The sequence below is a fragment of the Phyllopteryx taeniolatus genome, chromosome 3 (genome assembly GCF_024500385.1).
Source record: "Phyllopteryx taeniolatus isolate TA_2022b chromosome 3, UOR_Ptae_1.2, whole genome shotgun sequence".
NCBI lineage: Eukaryota > Metazoa > Chordata > Actinopteri > Syngnathiformes > Syngnathidae > Phyllopteryx > Phyllopteryx taeniolatus.
The window spans coordinates 11,328,696-11,343,078 of record NC_084504.1 but is presented as its reverse complement, the minus strand read 5'-3'; the positions used below and the strand labels follow the sequence as shown (position 1 = coordinate 11,343,078).

The 14,383-nt window shown below is 40.6% G+C and overlaps 1 protein-coding gene across 4 annotated transcripts; it reads left to right on the top strand.

The window, feature by feature from the left end:
- The first annotated feature begins 881 nt into the window (after positions 1–881).
- Positions 882–14,317, top strand: LOC133475772 (GRAM domain-containing protein 2B). Of its 4 annotated transcripts, none has more exons than XM_061769173.1 (13): positions 882–1,077; positions 5,436–5,600; positions 5,730–5,817; positions 5,936–6,005; positions 6,530–6,633; positions 7,902–7,997; positions 8,068–8,139; positions 8,896–8,985; positions 9,089–9,200; positions 12,011–12,224; positions 12,302–12,406; positions 13,630–13,711; positions 13,999–14,317. In XM_061769173.1, the coding sequence occupies exons 1-13, from the start codon at positions 941–943 to the stop codon at positions 14,038–14,040; spliced, it is 1,377 nt and encodes a 458-aa protein (XP_061625157.1). In that variant the 5' UTR covers positions 882–940; the 3' UTR covers positions 14,041–14,317. The 4 variants fall into 4 exon arrangements, with proteins under 4 accessions (XP_061625157.1, XP_061625156.1, XP_061625158.1 ...); XM_061769172.1 differs by having other exon boundaries at positions 884–1,077; positions 13,627–13,711; XM_061769174.1 differs by having other exon boundaries at positions 909–1,132; positions 13,627–13,711.
- Positions 14,318–14,383: the final 66 nt, after the last annotated feature.

The following is a 14,383-nucleotide window of genomic DNA, read 5'->3' as shown; positions in this document are numbered from 1 at the left end:
GTGTGCGACGGGCTTTCGTAATTCAGTCAGTAAGTTACTTAATCAGTCAGTCAGGGAGTTGGTTAGCTAGTCAGTCCTTCGGTCAGTCAGTCAGTTGATTACTCAGCAGGATTACGCCAAAACTTCATACATGTTTGTGTATGTGTGTGTGTAATTGTGTGTGTGCTTCGTGGGCCACGGAAGAAGCTATTATATTTTGGTGCAGATCAGGATAAAGGTGCACACGTTATCTTGGAGTAGAATCTCAGTAGATGTGCAGGGAAAAGTTGCTTACAATGTGCGTTAGTGCAACCTAAAAGACTGGAGTGGAACATTTTGAGGATCATTTGAGCCTGGCGGTGTTTGTTTGTCCAGGCAAATTTCAGCATGTCGACTTTTGACTCTTTAACAAACATTTCACACTGGACCTTGACACACAAACACACAACTGAAGTGTGTGTGCGTGTGTTTTGTTGGGGGCAGGGCTACAACATGTCAGCTAACAAAACAGCTTTTAACCCTAAAAGAAGGTTTATTTATTTATTTATTTTTTGTAAAGACCAGGCATCATTGAGTAGTAGTTTAATATTTTTAACTGTCATAAAAGTTTAAAAGTTAAGACCTGTTCATGATAATAAATGTACAGGATTGTCAAAGCTAGCTACTTTAGGAAAGTGATACACTGGGCATATCCTGTGACATTACCGGCTTGCCTCAGATTACAAACACTCATACACACGCACGCACGCACGCACACACACACACGCACACACATGAAAGCGGGATCGTATGACCTCCTGCAGGGTCTCCTGAGTAGCATTCAGGGAAACCTTTCCTTTATCTTCTATTTATTTTAAAGTGGCCAAACACACAGCTGGGTCGAAGGTTGGACGCCCCCTCCCCTAGACCTCCCTTCACGAACCCCACACACACGCACGTACATGTTGTATCGTCCTGTGGTATGATTGGGCGGGGCAGGGGAGCCGGCCCACAGGCAGGTGAAGGAGAGCTTGTGGTGGTGAGGTTCGGGGGCTGCTCCTCTCCAAGACATGACGGACACCAGCACGCAGCAGGAGGAAATCAGCGTCAGGAGAACAAGTAAAGCAACATACAGACGCTACCACAACAAGGGGGACAAACATTTAATTGACAGGTCAGAACTTCTTCTTCATCATCAGCGACTTTCAGTTGTATACACTTCTGAGGTTGGGGATTGGGCTCCGTCTTTTCTGTGTGGAGTTTGCATGTTGTCCACACGCTCGCCTGGGTTTTCTCCGGGTTCTTCGGTTTCCTCCAGTATTTCAAAAACATGTATGGTGGGTTCATTAAAGACTCTGAATCAGTGAGTCCCAAAGTGCACAGGCTCCCTCGAATGTCACTGAAGAAATACAATTCAGTTGTATTTAACTTTTAAGTTCAATACATTTTCATTTAATCTTTTTAGAACTTTTTGTTTTTGAACATTTATTTTGGGTTACTGTAATTTCTTGTGTATAATGTGCATTTTTTACCCCCAAAAATTGTCAAAAGTCAATAGTGCGCATTATACATAGGTATAGGAAAAAATGAAGGACTTTCACCTTTTACCAATGTATGCCGCCATCTAGAGGTTATGATAAAGCTGTACACTTTCATTCCACTATGCCACCACCCCCTAGAGGTTATGAAAAAGTTGTACACTTTCATTCTAGTATGCCACCTAGAGGTTATGAAAAAGGTGTACACTTTCATTCCAATATGACGGGTACATATGACCGCATATATGTACAATTGTGCTCATAAGTTTACGTACCCGGGGAGAATTTGTGATTTTTTATTTTTATTTTTTTTAAATACGACTGATGACTGAACAACAACAATAATTAATTTATTTATGATTATGTTTTGTTTAATGATAATGCTTTTCTGAAATGCATGACAGTTTAATTTGAATCCCATTAAAATAAAATTAAATGTGTTTCGCCTGGTCCTTCATGTTTTCTTAAAAGAATTGTACACATCTTACAAATCCTGCTTGGGTAATCAAACATATGAGCACAACTGTGTGTTTTCTCATTTACTAAATAAAAGTAGGCCTGTGAATTTCAAAATAAGAGCAAGTAAATAAAAACAAAGTATTGTGTGTTCAAATAAGGTATTTAACTTCAGAATAATTATTTGAAAAAACTAACAAAATACAGACAATACTTCATGTTTTCATTATATGGGTAGAAACAAAATAATGCATTGTAAAAATGCATTATACATAGGTAGAAGGGTTTTCCAGAATTCTGAGGCCAACTTTGGGGGTGCGCATTATACATGGGTGCGCATTATACACGGGAAATTGCAGTACTTATTTGAGTTAGTCAGTCAATAAGCAAGTCAGTTAGTAAGGGTGTAAGTTAAGTGAGTACGCAAGTAAGTTGAGTAAGTACAAACCCCAGTACCAATGAAGTTGGGACATTGCGGAAACCATAAATAAAAACAGAATACAAAGATTTGCTAATCCTTTTTAACCTATATTCTTGAATAGATTAAAAATAGATACTCAATGTTGAAACTGATTAACCTTATTGTTTGTTTTGTTTCTGTACAAATATTCTCTAATTTTGAATTTGATGCCTACAACATATTCCAGAAAAGCTGGGACAGGAGCAACAAAAGCCTGGGAAAGTTGAGGAACGCTCCCCCAAAAAAATAGTTTGGAACATACCAGAGGTGAATAGGTTAACTGGAAACAGATGAGTGTCATGATTGAGTATAAAAGCAGCATCCCCAAAAGGCTCAGTTTTCACAAGCAAGGATGGGCGAGGCTCACACTTTGTGAACAACTGTGTCAGCAAATAGTCCAACAGTTTAAGAACAACGTTTCTCAACATAAAATAGCAAGGCATTTAGAGTATTTATCATCTACGGTCCGTTCATCATCTAAAGAGAATCTGGAGAAATCTCTGGACGTAAGCGGTAAGGCCGAACACCAACACTGAATGCCCATGTCCTTTAAAACGTCAGGCGGGATTTAATCATCTACGGTCCATAATTATGTCAAACGATTAACAGAATCTGGAGAAATCTCTGCACGTAAGCGGCAAGGAAGAAAACCACCATTAAATGCCCGTAACCTTTGATCCTTCAGATGGCACTGCATTAAAAACCTGCATCTTTGTGTAAAGGATATTGCCACGTGGGCTCAGAAACACTTCCAAAAAAATTTTCAGTAACACAGTTCATCGCTACATCTACAAATGGAAGTTAAAACCCTACCATGCAAACGAAAGCCAACCACACTCAGAAATGCCGCCGGCTGACCTCTTTGAGCCCAAGCTCATCTGTGATGGACTGACGCAAAGCGGAAAATTGTGCTGTGCTCTTACAAGTCCACATTTCAAATTGTTTTTGGAGATCATGGTCGTTGTGTCCTCTGGGCCAAAGAGGCAAAATTCAAAAGTCAGCATCTGTGATGGTATGGGGGTCTGTTACTGCCCATGACATGGGTAACGTGCACATCTGTGAAGGCACCATTAATGCTGAAAGGTACATACAGGTTCTGGAGCAACATGCTGCCATCCAAGCAATGTCATTTTCAGGGACATCCCTACTTATTTAAAAAATAGAATGCCAAGCCACGTTCTGCACGTGTTACAACAGTGTGGGGTGGCAATTGGGAACAACTCCCGAAAGGCCGATCCATTCCAGGCCGACCTGGACAAGTCTTTTTTTTTTTTTTTTTTTTTTTTTTAATAGGATAAGTACTATATAATTTCCAATACATATTTGTTAACATAATTACAGACAACTATTCAACAAACACAAAACGACTTATAGGTTAGCCTTATATCAACAAAGTCGTGCACGAGCGCATCGGTCGCGTGCGTTGTGCACGGCAAGCTGAGTGTCCCGGCCCACGGCCGGAGTACCGGTATAGATTATAGCCTTCAGGTTGCAGCATGTGTTTATGATTCGTGACTTCGTCGCGTGCGCAGTACAACCAACAATTGGTGTTAAGCGCAGACAAGCCCCAACCGGGTCGTCTCCGCCCACCTGCTCCCACACAAAACGTGAACCAAAATGTGCAAAACTGAAAGATCTATTTAGTGGAGGAAGGATCCAGTGGCATGACTACAGGTGGGTACAGTGGGAAAATGGCTTTGTGTGTGTGTGTAATTTATGGCATTTTCTTACATGGATTGCCTTTGTGTATTAAGAACATACCTCTTGTTATGATTGTTATTGTTATTATTATTATTAGCAGCAGCAGGGGTGAAGGGTTATTGAGGGACTGTTGGCAGTGAGGAGGTGGTGCTGGTCTTGGAGAACGAGGAGGAGGAAGATGTGGTGGTCTTATTGGGGGAGAAGGAAGAGAATGTAACAGGAAGCAGCAACAACCAGACCGGCAGAGATGCCGTGTGTAAGGCTGCCATACTGGGTAGGCAATTCATTCATTAATTTTCCATACCGCTTATCGTCACTAGGGTCGCCGGCATGTTGGAGCCTATCCCAGCTATTTTCGGGTGAGAGGCGGGGTACACCCTGAACTGGTTGCCAGCCAATCTCAGGGCACATATAAACAAACAGCCATTCGCACTCACATTCAAACCTACGGGAAATTTAGAGTCTTCAATTACGTAACATACCATGCATGTTTTTAAGATGTGGGAGGAAAGCGGAGTACCCGAAGAAAACCCATGCAGGCACGGGGAGAACATGCAAACTCCACACAGGCAAGGCCGGATTTGAACTCGGGTACTCAGAACTGTGAGGGACTTCTGCCAACCAGTAGTCCACCGTGCCGCGTGTAGGCAATTGTATTAAGCATCCAGTGTATCCATCCATCCATCCATTTTCTGAGCCGCTTCTCCTCACTAGGGTCGGAGGCGTGCTGGAGCCTGTCCCAGCTGTCATCGGGCAGGAGGCGGGGTACACCCTGAACTGGTTGCCAGCCAATCGCAGGGCACATAGAAACAAACAACCATTCGCACTCACAGTCATGCCTACGGGCAATTTAGAGTCTCCAATTAATGCATGTTTTTGGGATGTGGGAGGAAACCGGAGTGCCCGGAGAAAACCCACGAAGGCACGGGGAGAACATGCAAACTCCACACAGGCAAGGCCGGATTTGAACTCGGGTCCTAAGAACTGTGAGGGACTTCTGCCAACCAGTCGTCTACCGTGCCGCGTGTAGGCAATTATATTAAGCATCCAGTATATACAGCAAAAATGATGAGACTTAAAATCACGTTCACCGCTCATTGGTTAGTATTCAGGGCTTCGTTGCATTTAACTGCTATGCGCAATGCATTTTTATTGAATCATTTAAGTAGTTTAAAAATATATTTTCCCATGTTTAAAGGAAGTTTTAGCGTTCAGGTGGTACTTAAAAGTTTGAGAACCACTGATCTAGGTAGTTAGTAGGTTAATTGGTTAGTATTCAAAAACTAAGTCAAGTAAATGAGAATGTGCTAATGTATGTTCAGCTCAGAGGCTGACATAGCATCTGAGGAGCATCAAAGAAGTCTACAAATGCTCGGTGAGTGTGTGGAGAACAGCGAGGCCGAACATCATCATCTACAACAACAACAAAACCAACATCAACTTAAACATCAGGACACATCAGCATGCAGGAAAGCAGCACTGGTCAGGTAAACAACACCAACTACATAAGAAAAAAAACATCATTAACTTTTAAGCGCACACATTACATGCATGCATGTGTGTGTGTGTGTGTGTGTGTGTGTGTCTGTGTGTGCCTGCTTGCGTGTGTGTGTTAGGTCAAAGATGTTTGACGCATCTCTGCTGACTCCCATACAAAGCGAGCTGGACTCAAAGCTGGAAAGGAAGAAGTCTCACTACACTCAGGTGACACACGATACTTTAACCTCTTTTCATTTGCACTGACATCAGCTGCATTCATACTACCATGCACAGTACAGTCATATTCATGTTTGTGTTGTTTGCGTTGTCTGTTATCTTCCAGCTGTCCAAGGGCAACTGTCAATACCATAAAATCTTCAAGGAGATGAGCAAGGATGAGCAACTCAGACAAAGTAAGTTCCTCTTTAAATGTGTATCAACTTTGTTTACATCAGGGAACATACAGTATCAGACTCAAATGACATTGGGGAACATAAACATGGACTCACACAACAATGGGGAGCATAAAAATTGAATGCTCACAACATTGGCGAACATAAGAATGAACTCACAAATGGGGATACACACAATAATTGGGAATATAAATTGACGACACTGCACTGATGGTGTAGTGATACACTCACCTCACTTTGGTGCGGACAGCATGGGTTCAGTTCCCACTCAGTGATAGTGTGAATGTGAGTGTCAATGGTTGTCTGTGTCCATATGTGCCCTGCAACTGACTGGCGACCAGTTCAGGGTGTAGTCCGCCTTTCGGCCGAAGTCAGCTTGGATAGGCTCCAGCGCCCCGCGACCCTAACCAGGATAAGCGGTGTTAAAAATGGATGGATGGATGGACACAGTTTTGGCAACATAAACATGCACTGTCACAACATTGGTGGTTGAGGTGTTGTTGACTATTTCTTTGTGTTTCCAGGTTACACGTGTGCTCTGCAGAAGGACATTTTGTACCAGGGCCGCATGTTTGTCTCTGACCACTGGATCTGTTTCCACTCCAAAGTCTTTGGAAAAGACACCAAGGTGCTTCCTGTCTCACTTCCTGCCATTCGCATTATCAATCCTACCGTGATTTCTGTCATGTGTCCCATCTTTTCTTGTCAAGAGTTCAGTTCCTGTCTTTGTTCCATTATGATTTCGTCACAGATCATATCGTACATTTGTCACGGTTCCTGTCACGATTCCCATCATTACGCCCAACAGCAATTTCACTATGATTCCATTGCAATTCTATTAAAATCCATAAAATGATTCCATCATGAATTTGTCTAGGTTCCTGTGAGAATTCCTCTCACAACTCCAACCATACGGTCATGGAACTAATTATTAAACCACCCTTGTTTCGTCAATTGCTTGTTAATTTTAATACCTGGTACCACGAAAGGTATATTTCCTGAAGAATACATTGAACACAACAAAAATGCAGCTGATTCCATGATACGTTATGCCATATTTGACATGCCTAAGATTAATTGTATTCTCGGTGATTTTGGTTATCAAGAAAACCATGGAAAATGGCTAGATATCACACCTAAGTTAAACTCCTATGAGCTATTTTTGTTGTCATCATTAGATTTGTCCAAACAAATGTACCTTATGTTGTAACAGGAATTAAAAATGAACAACAAACAGAAGGAACAAAGGTGGTCTAATATTTTTTTCCCCATGATTGTGACTCCATAAAAGTTCCTGTTTGATTGATTGTTGTGAATATTACCAGTATAATTCATGTCAAGCACCCTATTCCTTTCAAGATATCTGTTAGAATGCCAAAATTCCATCAGAATTCCTGTCATTGTTGTTTTTCACAGTTACCACGATTCTGTCAAAATTCTTGTCATTATTCCATTTGATTATGATTCCCATTGTACAACAGCGAAATTAGCTGTCATAATTCCCGTTGTAATTCCGTCATATTCCTTGTTGGGACTGGGATTCTTGAGTCTCCATTCCTGTCACCTTTATAATCACAATTCCATCAAAGTTCTTTTTAGGATCCCATCATTATTCCCAATGGCAATCCTGTCATGATTCGCTCACAGTTATGTCAAAAAACAACAACAACAACAACAACAGTTGGTGGTTCGAATCCCGGCTACGACTATCCGCATGTTGACGTGTCCTTGGGCAAGACACTGAACCGTAATTTGCTCCCAGTGAGGCTGGCAGCGCCTTGCATGGCAGCAGCTGCCCACTGGTGTATGAATGTGAGGCTTTGTAAAGTGCTTTGGGCACTGTGATGTTGTAGATGAAGCACTATATAAGTCCAGTCCATTTACCATTCCTGCCAGATCGTCATCCCGGTAGTCTCCGTCACCCATGTCAAGAAAACCAAGACGGCCCTCTTGGTGCCCAACGCTGTGGTGATCGCTACAGCAAATGACAGAGTGAGGCAGTGGAAATAAAAATTCCTGACATTCAATAAGATGTTTTGACTTACCGACTTCTTCTTTGCAGTATGTCTTTGTGTCCTTCCTGGCCCGGGACAATACCTACAAGTTCCTCATGTCCGTCTGTCTTCACTTGGAGGTAATTTCTCCCTGTCAGGATGTTGGCCGCAACACTTGAATGAATGAATGAATCCAGTGGCCGTGATTTTCTCCTGGTGGGAAATCTTCTCTACCTTCGTAGTTTGAATGTGTTAAGTCTCAGTTGTGTAAAAAAAAAAAAAAAAAAAAAAAGATGCTCCGTAAGGTAAACTCCTTTTGACACGATGGAAATTCAGACAGTTAACTTGATTATTGAAGGACTGGCTAATCAATTGACCTTTCTGTGGCTTGGGTTAATGGCAGAGAAATGCTCTTTTTACACTGAAATGAAGCGTCCTGTAGAGCTGTCATTAGCTAGCAGGCTAGCCATAATGTTTTGCTAAATTACTCGAAGACAACCCAACCAAACATTTTAACTGAGAAAGTCACTTTTTTCAGGAAATAAAAAAAAATGTTTTGCTTAAATTAGCATACACAGTGCTCAAGTTGGGTATTCTACCCTTTATTGCTATCATATACATTCAAAACACCACCACCTCAAAATCACGTTCAACCACTAAGTTAATTCACAAAAAATCACTAATGTATTACGCTGTCATTGAATAAAAGTGTATGGACCAGGGGCGCCGCTAGGTTTGATCGACTGGAGATTGATCATATTTGGAATTACTGGGTTCCGCCAGACAGTGATGAAATGTAGGTCAGTGTTTCTGCCCTGACGGCCCACAACTGGAGGAACCATACAGTATCGTTATGAATATGATGATGATGATGGTGATGATTTGTGCTCATAAAGGAGAAGAGTCCATGCAACAGCCCCTTTCTGTCTTCATCCCAAATCAACTTCCGAGGTCGGACATCACCTCACTCGCCACGTTTTCCTTTGGTCAGTTGCATACAAACACCCAAAAAAACCAACAACACAATAACACACACACACACTCACACACACGCAAGCTTGCTGTTTGACGAACTGGTATTTTCATCAGAGTTTCCACGCCGACTTTGCTGACCTGGATGAAACGTTAAGGAAGAGTAGGCAAGACACAGAGGAAAGCAGCACTTCTGATTCCCAGACACCGGACGATGACAAGATGGCAGGTATCTCGGCCAATCAGACGCCTGAGGGGTGGAGTTATGAAAAACACTTTTGTTGGAATTAAAACGACTTTCCAACTCAAAAGTCACAGTTCCAGTCATATGTAACTGTCAGTATACAAGATATTTCATATTTCCAACTGATAAACGTATTGTTTGTAGCAAATATTCATTCATTGTCAATTTGATGCCTGCAACACGTTCCAAAAAAGCTGGGACGGGGGGCATCTTCACCATTGTGTACATCATCTTTCCTTTTACCAACACTCAATAAGTGTTTGCAAACTGGGGACAGTAATTGTTGAAGTTTTGTTGGTACAATTCTTTCCTATTCTTTCTTACTTACTTCAGTTGGTTAACAGTCCAAGGTCTCTGTTGTCGAATTTTGCACTTCATAATGTGCCACACTAAAGCACAGTGGGCGACTGGTTAGCACATCTGCCTCACAGTTCTGAGGCACTCCGGTTTCCTCCCACATCCCAAAAACATGGATGGTAGGTTAATTGAAGACTCTAAATTGCCCATAGGTGTGAATGTGAGTGTGAATGGTTGTTTGTTTTGTTTTGTGTACAGCTATGTATACAGTCATACTGGTATCATGTACGTAATGAAAAAAGCAATAAGGCCTACTTGTTCACTCTCTGAATCTTCAGTCTATGGTGGACAGTGAATCTGCTTAGGTTGGGCTGCACTCGCTGGATTTCTGCTTCCCTCACTGTCAAACTGTGGAAAAACACGTGTTCTATGAAAGTTGCCCGTATTTCATCTGATATATGTAATTGTTTTTTGTCTTATACCTCCTCTTTCCTCTTCCTCCTGGACCATCTCATACTCTTACTCTGCCTCTGTCTCTCTGATTGTCTCTATCCGTAGCGAAACTTCAACAACCAGTGCTCAGTAACCTGGCTTATATAGGTTTGTTCACATCATTAGCCACAAGTGTGATCAGTTTTGAATTACTGTGTTTATGTTGAGACACCTGTGCTTTAATTGAGTTTGACTTATGCTATCTCTTCTTATCATTACGCAACACAAGTGCATCAGAGTGCAAAATGTGTTTTAGTGGGAGAAAATATGTTCTCTATGGTGTGTCTAACTAAGTGAAAAGTGTTTTAGCTTCTACCAAAAGAGTTACCAATTCAATAAGTGGGTTCAGGGGACTGAGGATTTGGTTCAGACAATAGGGTTTTGTGTTTTAGCAATTGACAAATACTGTAAGTGATATCCCATGGTTTAATATGAAGTTGGTCTACCCTTTGCAGCTATAACAGCTTCAAATCTTGTGGGAAGGCTTTCAACATGGTGCTTTGTGCACTGGTGCACAGACATGTTGGAACAGGACGGGGTAATCCACAAACCGTTTGACTGTCCAAAATCTCTTAGTATGCTGAAGAATTCAGAGTTTCTTTCACTGAAGCTCAAAGGCTAATATTTTGGACAGTTCCAACTTTTTGGGAACAGTTTAGATATGGCCCCTTCCTGTTTCAACATGACTGTGCATCTGTGCACAAATTAAGGTTCATAAACACATGGATGACAGAGTTTGATATGGATGAACTTGACTGGCCTACACTATCCTGACCTCAACCCTATCGAACGCTTTAGGATGAATTAGACCGGACACCATCTTGTCCAACATCAGTGTGTAACCTCACAAATGCGCTTCTGGAAGAATGGTACGATACTCCCAAAAACACACCTCGTGGAAAACCCTTCCCAGAAGAGTTTAAGCTGTTATAACTGCAGAGGGGGGACCGACCATTCTTAATCCTATGATGTCACTTAAATTCGTATGAGTCAAGGCAGGTGAGCGAATACTTTTGGCAATATAGTGTCTATACACAATACACACACACAGATTTGTGTTTTGCTGTTGTGATTTTTGATTTGCTTTTGCGTTTAGTTATTTGTTGTGATTAGTTATTTGCTGTTGTGTTCTTTTATTTGTTGTTGTGATTAGTTATTTGCTCTTGTGTTTTTTTTACTTGCTGTTGTGTTTAGTTATTTGTCATTCTGTTTAGTTATTTGCTGTTGTGTTTTGCACTTCAGGGCCACCGTAAATATCAGTCCAAATTGGTCACAATTCCAATTCATTTCTGTTAGGATTCCTGTTAATTTACCAATCATAATTACACCCCTAAAAAATTGTCATTTTAGGATTCCCATCAGAATTCCTTTCAACAATTTGATTTTGATTCCATCACAATTCTGTCAAAATTTCTGTCTGTGTTTTATTAGGACTTTATCACAGTTGCTGTAATTCCATCATATGCCTATATTTATTCTGGCAAAATTCCTGTCATTATTCCAATAATCAGTAGCGGTGCTGCCTCAAATGGCACTCTTTACGATGCCCCTAGATGGCGCCCCCCAGCGAGGTGGGGGAAGTGCTGAAAAAAAAATTCCCCCCCGATCCCTGTGAAAATTCCCATCATTATTTCCAGTAGCAGTCCTGCCCTTATTCCATTACAATTGTCTCCAAATACCTATTTTTTTTTTCAATATGATTTTGTCACAGTTCCACATATCAATCGTGATTCCCATCAAAATCACATAAAAGTTTGTGCCAACAATGCTATTATGATTCCAAACATAATTATTGACAAGAATCCTTCGTGATGAAATCAGAATCCCCAATTCCACAATTCTAGTCTGAAACCATCTCCCAATAGGATTCCTGTCATATTCCAACGCTTATTCTCCCAAAGCTCCTCTTTGGAATCCTGTCACTATTGCAATCCTAATTTCTATCAATAACCCTACTCCTGTCAGGATTTCCCGACATGATAGCCAACTCTTCTTCCTTGTTCCAGACTTCCCAGTTCCTCCCTTGCTGGACACGTTGAAGTGCAGTGACGTCTCTCCACATCCTGACCATCAACACCAACTGAAGAATACTCTTCATTTCAAAAATTCCAAGCTTCCCAAGCAGGAAAGCAAGCAGCACGGTTTCGAAGTGAAGCAAGAGGACACCGGAAGTGGACAAGCTCTTTCGCTCAACACTCTGCTGTGTGCTTACCTCTTTCTGTAAGTGTGTGTCGGTGTGTAATTCCCATCAACTACACAACATTCCAATACAAACTCATGTGTGTGTGTGTGTTAAGAGTGTGCGTCTTAGTGTTGTCATCATGCTTCCTGACCATGAAGATGTTTTCCTTGGAGCATCGACTGGCGACGCTCGGCTCCATCGCAGACTTGGCTCAGCCAGAGTGAGTTCACATGGCTGACAGCTAGCTATGTTAGCTTGTTGATAATATCCCAATGCGCCAATACAGGCGAGCAGCTAGTTACGTTAGAATGTTGATAATATCACAATGCAGTCCTAGTAGCCAAATCAGCGTATTACTTTTAGTAAGTTTTTTAGTAAGTACTTTTTAATTATTTAGTTAGTTAAAATTCAATGTAAAACAAAATTAAAATGTGTGTCCCCACGCATGGCTAGCAGCTAGCTATTTTAGCATTTTTTTAATTAAATAATTTTAAATTCAATAAAAAGAATAATTACAGCATTTAGATATTTTTATATTCAATAAAAAAATAAAAAATATGATATCCAAATTCAAGCCTCGAACCTAGTTTCATGAGCATGTTTTTTATAACAGAGCATTATTAAAATAGATTAGATGGATGGATGGATGGATGGATGGATGGATGGATGGATGGATGGATAGCTAGCTAGATAGCTAGCTAGCTAGCTAGCTAGCTAGATAGATTAGATAGATAGATAGATAGATAGATAGATAGATAGATAGATAGATAGATAGATAGATAGATAGATAGATAGATAGATAGATAGATAGATAGATAGATAGATAGATAGATAGATAGATAGATAGATAGATAGACAAGTAAATTTGGGCCGATTTGCAAAATAAAACGTGACATAAATTCCTTAATCCTTATCCGAGAGTCGAACAAACTAGGGCTAATTGTATTCTTGTTTCTATCCTCTATCCGTTGATAACGTGTATTTTAAATATACAGGTGGTTTGAAAATTTTTGTAACATACCTACAGTTAACAAGTTAATAATATCCCAATGCAGGGCTCGGAGCTAGCTACATTAGCATGTTTGTAGATAATCTGCCCAATGAAGAGATAGCATTTAATAACATTAGCATGTGTCAGAGACCACCCAGAATATAGATGAATGTTACCCTGTATATAGACTAACAGCTTGCAACATTAGCAAGTTGACGGTATCCAGTACAAGGACTAGCAGGTAGCCACATTAGCATATCAATGTTTCCAAGTAAATAAAATAGCAGCTAGTTAAATTAGCATGTAATGTATCCCAATACTGGGCTAGGTAGTGACATGTTTTAAATTATACCTATAAACCACATTATGGTATCAGCACATCGATGGCGTAAGAGAGAAGGATTAGCATCTTGCCACATTAGCATATTGATGGTATTTTGTCCTTCCAGCAGCATCTTCCTGCAAGGTAGCGACAACGTCAACAGGGAACTTTTCTCAGAACTTCTGAGCCTCAACCTCAAGAAGCTGGAGAAGGTAGAAACTACTAATCCATCAACCAGTATTTACACATGTTGTCATGTGACATTGTGCCCAATGAAACACAACACACGTGTGCTACAACGTTTCACAAACAATGACAAATAGTGACGCCAGCTAACGCTAGTTAAACTTTTATAGACATTTAATCTGCTCGTCAACATAAACAATTCAGCAGCTGCTCGAGGCTAGCTACAATAACGTTGCTGGTTTAAAATAGCTGGACTAGCATGTAGCTACAGTAGCATGTGAGAGTAAAAGCTATGTGTTTTGTTGGGTTTCAGGTGCAGAAGAATCTTCAAAGACTTTTGGACGAAGCCGTCTGAAGAATTTTTAACCCTACAAATATTTGTTATATATATATATATACCTTTTTATTCAAATGACAACCTTAGAATTTGGAATTAGGGAGTTGTGTTGTCAGTCGTTTATTGAATATAACAGATGTTAATTTAACCTATGGCTAGCAAAGTCTGAGAAACTGGTAATTTAACAGCGGCATCTTAAATTGTTAACTGTTTATATAATTGATGTTTTAAAATTGGGGGAAAAAATCTGTATTTGTCGCATGTTTGTTTAATAAAATAAGAGGACTGAATGGCATCTTGAAAGCATCTACTTCCTGTCACTGATGAGGTCACTGATGATGTCAACAAGAGACCTTTTCAC